The sequence below is a fragment of the Seriola lalandi genome, unplaced genomic scaffold (assembly GCF_002814215.2).
Source record: "Seriola lalandi dorsalis isolate HSWRI2012SDOR001 ecotype SW California unplaced genomic scaffold, Sedor1 jcf7180002054893, whole genome shotgun sequence".
In the NCBI taxonomy this organism is placed as follows: domain Eukaryota; kingdom Metazoa; phylum Chordata; class Actinopteri; order Carangiformes; family Carangidae; genus Seriola; species Seriola lalandi.
In genome coordinates, this window is record NW_019525445.1 from 250,251 (window position 1) to 260,221 (window position 9,971).

At 40.8% G+C, this 9,971-nt stretch overlaps 1 protein-coding gene across 1 annotated transcript; it reads left to right on the plus strand.

Moving 5' to 3' along the window:
* Nucleotides 1-4,683: 4,683 nt before the first annotated feature.
* Nucleotides 4,684-9,971, plus strand: f9b (coagulation factor IXb). The gene is made up of 8 exons (XM_023429442.2): nt 4,684-4,999; nt 5,825-5,997; nt 6,091-6,115; nt 6,198-6,311; nt 6,459-6,590; nt 7,571-7,992; nt 8,555-8,699; nt 9,266-9,971. Exons 1-8 carry the CDS (start codon nt 4,912-4,914, stop codon nt 9,826-9,828), a joined length of 1,662 nt encoding a protein of 553 aa, XP_023285210.1. The 5' UTR covers nt 4,684-4,911; the 3' UTR covers nt 9,829-9,971.

Sequence of the window (9,971 nt, forward strand, 5' to 3'; positions counted from 1 at the left end):
AAGAAGGTCAACATATTCACAAGGTTGTCTTCAGTCCAATAAATGCAGATCCACCTGCAAACTCAGCGGTCTAACACAATGCAAATGATTCAGTTTATTGATCATTTAATCAATTTGTGCTGGAAAATGGCTTTTTTTTTTCTTTTTTTTTTACTGAGGCAGAAGTAGGATATACTTACAATTAATCCTGTGACAGTCTGCCGAACAGTGTCGCTTCACAGTGTGTGTAGATTATCTGAAGTAACATTTATGTTTTACTGGATGTATAACATAGGAGTACTGTCACTATCTTTTAAAAAGAATAAAACTCTAGTACACTTCTCTTTCTTAATGGAATCAGTCAACAGTTTTTTTAACATTAATGCCTAACATTGAATGTCTATGAAATTCATAATGACAATCAATTTCAATCCTCTTCTCTTCTCCCTGCAGCACCATTTGGTCCAAGTCCACTCAACAAGACCGTCCTAGAGGCTTCAGTTTGTTGTGCTCAGTGTGAAGAAGTTGGGTCAGAGATAAATTTAGTTTCTTCTGTTATAGATCAAGCAGCTGTGTGGCACAACAGGACTGAGCTGCTGGAGCTAGCCCTCATTTTGTTTGTTTCTGCCTCAGACTGTCAGGAATTCATTTCAGGAGACCTAGTTTTTACAAATTTTATAAGCAGCGATGGAAGCTTGAGATGTTAAGTGTAAAGCATCCTAAGTCTGTTGTTAACACTGGTATATCTGAAAGCAAAAGAATAAAGAGTTGTCCCAGAGACATGTTCTCTGTGTTCTAATGTTTTCTATCTGGATTTAATGTAAGTGTGTGACGACGGCTTTGTGGGACTGAATTATCTGTTTTAATTAGTCTGTCTTGCAAAAGAGCTCTTGATCTCAGTGACACTTACTGAATAAATAAATGGAGCTTAACTAGTTAATTTTGTCTTACACAGTGACATTGACGGTCCCTGTTCAATCCCTGTGCATGTATTATATTTGCAGAGTGACTCAGTGACTTATTGTCACAGTCCAGTCTCATATACAGATATGTAGTCACATAATCAAACACTGACATAGAGCAGATCACATGGGAACCATGACATCACACTGACTGAGGAATAATACTGAAAATAAATAAACAAATATCTAAAATAGCAATATTTAAAATAATTTCAGTTTTAAATGAATAATAATAGATTTAACTTAATCTAAAATAAACAAATAATTACCATTAAATAAAATAGTGAATTTAAAAATGAACAAGATATTTTAATGAAATAATAAATATGTAATTTTGAAAAAAATTATTCAACAAGTGGTCTACAAAAAAAAAAGAGGAAAATCTAGTTTGTTAATGAGACAGAGTTAAGTCTGTATACTAATCCTTGCTTTAGTGCTGCTTCTTTAGTGACTTTTTCTATCCCTGCATTGAGTAGAATAAATAGAAAAATATGTCACTGATTTATTGAATATTTATATTCCCTCGCTGTAGCGTACACAGTCATGCTGCTTGTAATTCCACACAGCATCTTTTACGTTGTCTCATGTGCCGAGTTTGTCTGACTCTTCTATAACAGGCCGGTGACGTCAAGTCCAAGTGGCTTTTTGACTCCAGCTGCTAAATGAGCCAAAAACTGGCGTTCTGCCAGACCCTCCCCCTGGAGGATTACTGATCTGGGACCAGCTGCTCTATTAGAACAAAAAGTGCCACATACAGAATGACTGCTCCTGTTCCCATCAGCAGAGCCCACTCTGATAAAATGCTCCCGGATGTGAAGAATTAATGCAGGGCTGTCACTGTCAAATGAACACAGTGGTATGTTTTTTTTTATTCAGTTATTTGGGAACTATTAATTTTCTTTGGAGAAAAACAGATGTGGAGGGTTAATCAAGTCACACCAAGTCAGAAAATGACAGATTAAGTGTCAGTCATAGAGGTGTTTAATTAAACTGCTGCAAAATGTTCACGTCATTAGCTAATTATCCTTCATTATAGTTTCAAATATGGAAATTGTCTCTCAGTGGTCCACTCTAAATTACTCATTACACAGTGGAAACATTGTGTCTGGAGTGAATTTAGAAAAACCTGACAAATCCTTAGGTACATAAGTCATATTTTGCTTTGTAATTTGCCAGTAATAATAATTCCTCTGCGCTGTAAGCTGGTCTCAGGTCAGCTGTGCACCACACAGTGTTGTTGAGGGAACAGGAAAGGCGGAGACATTGACCTCATGAGTCACTCACTGGAGGCGAAACAGCTGTATGATCATACCAGGAAAGGAAAGAGGACTTATTGGAGGAGTTCTGATTGATGAGAGGGTGACGTGGAAAAAAAAAAAAAAAAAAGGTTATCGACTTGATCCCAGGCCTGAAACCAGAGCCTGAAGTCTTCATCACTGCACCTGCTACACCAAAGGGAGCAGTGCGAGTCGGTTCAAATGAAACACTGGTTAATCCTCCTGACTCAGCTCACTGAGAAAGCCTACCTTAGCCTCTGTAATGAAGCTCCATGATGCTTCAAATTAAAGGCAAGTCAAAGCTAACAAACCTTGTCAACACTGAAAATAAAACCAAGACACATTAAATATTTAAGGCAAAATGCCGCCTGCAGCAACGGGATCAATAAAGATACACAATACCAGTTTTAATCTTATTCACTGTGAGTGTCAAAATATATTGTTACCCATGATTTAAATCATGAATTCACCTTCTGTTTGTAGAGAAATTTGCTCACTTAGTTGTGTTATCTGCTTTTATGCCTTTTTTTTTTTTTTTTTTTTTTTTTTTTTTTTTTTTTTTTTTTTTTTTTTTTTTTTTTTTTTTTTTACTGCCGGCTCTCAGTCTGTTGACAATAAATATCGGATTACATAAATGCTCTTGTAATCAACTTTAGAGACAAAATTAAATTTAATTCCCAGTCACATGACAGTGCAGTCTGGACATGATTCTGTACACAGCATGCTTTTCCTGGTTTCAACCCACTTTGCCCTGCCTTCCTCTGCGCATTTACATCTGACATGCCCTGACGTCAGTGACCCCCCCCCCCCTTTACTGCTGAGCCACTGAAAGATGTGGTCCCAGGACACTAATGAGCAGGAAGAGATTTAATCATAAGTGTTACCAAAGGGGCGGAGATGGTGCTAATTGTTATCTTCCCTTGTGATTTTTTTTTTGTCCTGTAGAATAGTTTGCGAAGGGGCGATGAATTTAACGGCTCGCATAAGTTGCACTAAAAAGAGAGATACAACCCCTCATCACCCCCATTTAAATCATCCTCAGCCAATAAGTCTCCACAAGGATGTTGTTGCCAAGGAGCTGCTGGCTCAAGGCCAGCTGACTTGGCTGTCAGTCACAGTGATTTGTCCACAGCCCCACCCTGTGTAACTCACACTCTAATCAAACAGCCGTCAATATTCACGATGGAGCTCTGGGGTTCTTTAGGTCAGTGTGTAAACTGCAGGAGCATCTGAGGAGTTTGGATTATATTCTCCGTCTCTTAGACTGTATCTAAGTGGCTTTGTGCTGATTTTTCCTGCAGAGATTTACAGTAACATTGGTCCACTGAAATGATGAGACACTTTAAAATCTGGACACATTAGTCTTTCTTCATATGTGTGTGTGTTTCTACTTCTGTCTTTGTGATGCGCAGTTTCACTGTGCATTTCGGTCCTCAGTTCTTCAAACGGGTGTGTGATAAGACTCGTTCTGTTTTTTTACAGTTAAACCAAGTCTTTGTAAACTTTGCTGAACGGCAGCCACTGTTCCTACAAGTGATTATTATGGCATGATGGGAAATGTGAAAGTATAGTGTAACAGTGGCACAAGTAAAGAATAGTCAAAAAGTCTAGATTGGGATTCAGATTCAGAATACTTTATTAATCCCAGAAGGGCAATTCATTTCTACAATTTAACCCATCCATTTAAAGAATTAATGGAGTACATAAAGAAGTACATCAGCTGACATCAGCAATCAAACATCAACATGTCAGTGACAACACACAGATCAACGGGATGCTAAAACAAAGCCCAAGAGACCAAGACCCCACTCTGGCTGTCTCCAGACGCACCATATGTGTGTAGGCGTCCATGAGGAGCCACGTGAAAAAATATACAAAAGTCTGAAGTCAGCAGACTGACTCAGTAATGTCAGTTTCCTAGAAATGTCTGTGTAAAGTTTTCTGAAATTAGGTAACATTAGCGATTATACCAAACCAAAAATACTGAGTGCTTTGAGTTAACCATTACACAGATTATAGTTACACAGAGTCTCTGACATTTTAAGATCCGAATTTGATTCAGATCAAGCCTATGTAGGGTAAAGTAAGGAACAGCTAGTTGTCATGATTAGGGTTAGGGGCTAGAGAATGTATGATGTGAAGGAGGGTCCTCACAAATATAGATGCACAAAAGTGTATGTGTGTGTGTGTGTGTGTACGTGTGTGTGTGTGCATTTGAAATGTCACGTAAGCCACGCTGAAAAAGCAGCTTATCGGACAAGACTCATCATGATAAACAACGTGATTAACACACACACACACACACACACACACAAACACACACACAACAATGTCCAGAACTGACCCTCTTTCTCATTAACAGTCAATATTTGCTGTTGCTCAATTTCAACCTGACACGACTGAATAAAATCAACTGCTTCTCAAACTCTGCCACTTCCCTCTCTTTCTTCCATACACACTTTTTCCAATCCTTACTCTCTCTCTTGTCGCGCGCACACACACACACACACACACACACACACACACACACACACACACACACACACACACACACACAGACACACTCTGTGGCCTGCCAGGTGAGTAAACAGTGAGCTGCTGTACTTTGGAGTGGTGGATCAGTCTTTCCAGCACCAAGTTCAGGCTTTGGCTCTACTGCCAAAAGCAGACAGAAAAATACTACCAACGACAAGATGGCTGGAGGTTATTCATTGGCCCTGATTGCTGGTTTACTGCTGGAGGTGTATGTACTGACAGCTGAAATCACAGAGGAGAACACAGGTAAACGACAGGGGAGCAGCTGTGGATTAAAGAGGCGGGAGGCAGGCGACGGTCAGAGATTTTAGAAAACATAGGAAGAGGCCGGTGGTCAGCTGGCGGACAGCTGAGCATCAGGCCTGATCTCTGACCCCGGATCTTAAAGTAATACACCACTAAAAATCTATGTTAATGTTTTAATTATCAAGCTCTCATCCTGGTAGTTATCAAAAAGTTTGTCAATTTCTCTGTTGTAGAAACCAGAGGAAGTGGTTCGTATGAATTATGTCGGCTACAACTGATTTCAATGGCAGTTTTAATGGATGAAAAAAAAGCTCAAACCAGTTCTCTGCTGAGTTTGTTCCAAAAACCTTGAGTGACATGGAGGCGATGCCTTGAGCTGTATTTACAATGTCTTCTGATTAAAGGTTTATCAGCATGTAGAATAATTAGACTTATATGTTGTATATATTGTTGTTGTAAAGTAAACCTTTGAGCAGCAATAGATTAAGTAAGTTGCTTTTCAAATATGCATTTGGTCAGAAAGAGAAAGGCAGGGATGAAAATACCAATCGAGCCAGTGGGGCCTGTAATTCAGTGACACGGGTACATTACAAACAGGCGAATAACTAATTAGCTAATATCTAATTCAACATACTTTACCAATTTGCCAAAACGAAAACTCAAATGTAAGCTCAGGTTGTAGCAACAGTGTACTCCCTGTTTATATCCCCCAAAGTATTATTGTGGGGTGGGTGGATGATATAGCCTTTGCTGTAGGTTTACTGCTGGAGAACAATGTCAGAGCTCTTCAAATAATTCCCTCTTTTTCCTCTCATACTTTTACAGGAGCTGTGTTTGTGTCTCAGCGAGCGGCACACGCCGTGCTGCATCGCCAGCGCAGGTACAACAGTGGCAAACTCGAGGAAGTGCTTCACAAAGACAATCTGGAACGGGAGTGTATTGAGGAAATCTGCTCAATGGAGGAGGCCAGGGAGGTGTTTGAGGACGATCAGAAAACTGTAGGTTGCACACACACAAGAGTAATCCACTCTGCTACTATAAAACAGTGTGTGTGTAAAGGTCTGTCGTTAACATTCGTGCTTCTCTTTCAGATGGAGTTCTGGGCCGGCTACATCGGTAAGACAAGTTTTCACCGTTAGAGTTCAGAGCGTACAGTCACCTCTGATACTGTGTGTGCGTGTTTTATGCTTGTGTGTAGATGGCGACCAGTGTAAGCCACCCCCCTGCCAGAATGGAGCTGAGTGTGAAGATGGACTCGGCACTTATGTTTGCTGGTGCAAACCAGGTTTCAGTGGCAAGAACTGTGAGATTGGTGAGTGTGACAGACTGGCTGTGAAACGGTCAGACAAGTCTCTTTGATTTCTTTTTGCGAAAAAAGATTAAAATAAAATATGTGTGTGTGTGCTAAGATGACTAAGAACAACACCACAATTAATTCTGTTTTCCCGCCTTTTTCCAGAGGTGACCAAGCTGTGTTCGCACAACAATGGTGGATGCTCTCATTTCTGTGTGATGCAGGGGGTGCTACCTGTTTGCCAGTGTGCGGCTGGCTACAGGCTTGGGCAAGACAAGAAGAGCTGCGAACCAACAAGTAAAATAAAAGCAATAAGCCACACACACAACGCAAAGTAATTGCTCAGATAATTTGGTGATACTGTATATTTAGAGGTTTATTTTAAACCACAGAAGAAGAAACCACAGTCTATGGCGCATCAGCACAAATGGAACCCCACTCTACAAAATGTTCTCATTTATTTCCTCCTGTCTCATCCGTTACGCCCGCATTTGAGGCGATAGTGACTAAATAAATCCTTGGTATCAGCTGCTGTACATAAACTTCCTCACCCACAGATAAGCCTGGTCACAAACCAGATGTTAGAGATGATATACAAGCTGGCACTTAAGACAAAAAGCTGGACTCATCTCTCATGCTTTTGCTACCCATTAAGGGATTGCAGGCCGCCTCGTCATAAACTGTGTGTTGCTGTTTATAGATGTCAAATAAAGTATAGAATTTATGGTTATTGCTGACAGCTCGAATACTAATTGAGAACCACACAGAAAACCAGAATATCAAGCAACGTACAACCTAAGCAACCAACCACACAGTTAATTCATATATCTACACTAAACATACACATCTCCAACCAACTGCAAAAATTAAGCTAATTCTAAGCCAAAACCTACGGGTTTACTATGTAACTAAATCAGTCAGCTGGTGGTCCATATGGTCCACACTGGGAGCGAGCAGCAAGCCAAGCAATTACATCTGTATTCTTGAAATACATTAACTCCCACCATGTTTTTTTGTTATTCCCTACATGCATGTTTGTACAAGGTCAAATATACATCTTAGGCACATCAATTTAATCAGGATCCAAAGCGTTTACAATGACAGCTGTATGTCATTGGGTAACACTGCCTTCATTGTAAAACCAGCCATTCAGCATGTGACAAAATGACAAAGGGCTGTAGAACTACAGTCTCCGCTGTGAAAAATGACACTCTGATATTTTATGATGTCCATGAAAAATATGATCTCTCTTTACTTTGTCTTTATTTTCCCTGCAGCATCATTCAGCTGCGGTCAAGTGACCCTCAGCTCCTCATCCACGACCAGGTCCATCCTGCGGTCATCAAACATGACAGGAGCCTTTGAAAGAAGCTTCAATTTCACCAGCGCTCTGTGGGATGACTACTATGATGACAATATAACACAGATGATTGACGATTACGACCTCCCTGCGAAAGATTCGGACTCATTCAACATCTCGGCGGCCTCTGCAGTAGACATACACTCAATGAAGTCAGATTCAAGCTCCTCTATAAATCCAGCCGAGGATGCTCTGAGCAGTGTCACTGAAACGCCCACAGAGAAAAAGCAGGTGCTCTCCTGGGGTTTACCCACACTCCCCACCATCACAGCGGAACAAAACACTGACCAGAGGATTGTGGGAGGCAATGAGGCCATGCCTGGAGAGATACCTTGGCAGGTACTGTAGTGTGGGAATGCAAAACGGAGACACAGGGATAAGTCGAAGGCAAATAGATGATACGGACGGAGGTGTACTGTTGTGATACAAATACATGAAGTTTAGTTTGAACTTTTGAGGTCTAAATTTACTCTACATATGAGCTTAATGAGCCAGAGTTGTTTCATTTAGCAACAGACCTTAATGATATGTATACGATAGTACGAAAAAAAAAAGGTTTGCTTTACAAACTGGACATGTGGAGTAAAGCAGTGGAAATGTTGGAAATATAACAGCTGAGTTGCATTTTGGAAAATGTAGGATGTTTGAGTTAACATCACAGCCTCTGCTGTTCCACGGGTAATGACCATTATATGACAAATTATAATAAAGATTGCTGGATTTTCCCTTTAAGAGGGAAACAGGTCAGAGTAGAAGTTATTATCCAGGTGAATAGAAAATAGATGAAAAACAGACTACAGTGGTGAGGAGAGGTGAGGAAAACAACATTATAAGTTCATAAGGGAACAATGTGGCAGCAAGTGTAAGAAACAAATATGTATGTTCCTGTGTGTGTTTGCAGGTGGTCCTGATGTCTCACTCAGAATCGCTTGGGAGAGCAGAGTCCTTTTGTGGAGGATCTCTGCTCAGCGAATTATGGATCATCACTGCTGCCCACTGTCTGGTGCAGCCTGATGGCTTTAAAGAAGGTTTCTTCATCAGAATCGGTAGGAAAAACACATGATATCTACCTTCTCATGTCCTGAATGTCTGATCTGTATCTCTAGAAAACAGACAACCTGGTCTCAGTCACTACAGTTTGTGTCAGTTTGTCTTGAAGACAGAGTTAGTCAAAGTTATTTTCATGTTTTATCCAAATAACTACAAATAACTTGATAAAAAAGATAATGTATAATACTTGGCACTTGCTTGTAATAGGTGATCCAACACAACATAAAATTTGAAGGAGTATGTCAGGTTGGTGTGCTGTGTGTCGTATTTTTAGGAATTAATGATTTGTAGTTCATGATCTAAAAAATACAATAGATAGATATACTATCCAAACTGAGATGGCGACCATGGCAAGGTCCCCTACCAGTACCTACAACTGCTGACATTTGTTTTATTTTGTAGCCAGGTAAAATGTTAGTGAGATGATCAGTGCGCGTTTTTCCTATTTTCATCTTCATGAATAATAAAATTGCTTCATTGGAGCTCAAAATGTTATGTTGCTAGATCCATCCAGAATATTGTATAGTTCTGTTTTTATATATGAATGAATTAATGCTTCCAGGTGAACACGATTTGAATAAGGAGGATGGTCCAGAGCGAGACCATATGGTGGCAGAGCGGCATATCCACCCCAGGTATAAATATCAGAAGTCACAGTATAACCATGATATTGCACTGCTGAAGCTCACCGCTCCAGTGGAACTGTCCAACCAACGGCGTCCCATCTGCCTGGGCCCCAAACACTTTACAGAGACCATACTGAGGGAGTCCAGCTCCGGCTCCCTGGTGAGCGGCTGGGGACACACCAAGTTCCTGGGCCTCGGGGCCACCAAGCTTCAGAAGCTGCATGTCCCGTACGTGGATCGCACCAAGTGTGGGCAGAGCAGCCAGGACCGCATCACACCCGCCATGTTCTGCGCTGGCTTCCTAAATGAAAAGAAGGATTCCTGTCAGGGGGACAGCGGGGGTCCGCATGCCACCAATTACAAAGGCATTTGGTTCCTGACAGGTATCGTCAGCTGGGGGGAGGAGTGTGCCAAGGAGGGGAAGTATGGCATCTACACTCGAGTCTCGCGGTACTACCCATGGATCAGTCAGACAACAGGGATTCAAATTAGCCACTAACAAATAGTCACACAAAGAACACAGCTGTCCGACAAGAAAACAACTGACCTTTTTCTGAGAAAGTGAAAGTTTTTATTCTACTGAGACGAAGTGTTACGGTTAATTTGGACTTTTCAACTTTCCAATAAAATATAATGAAAATA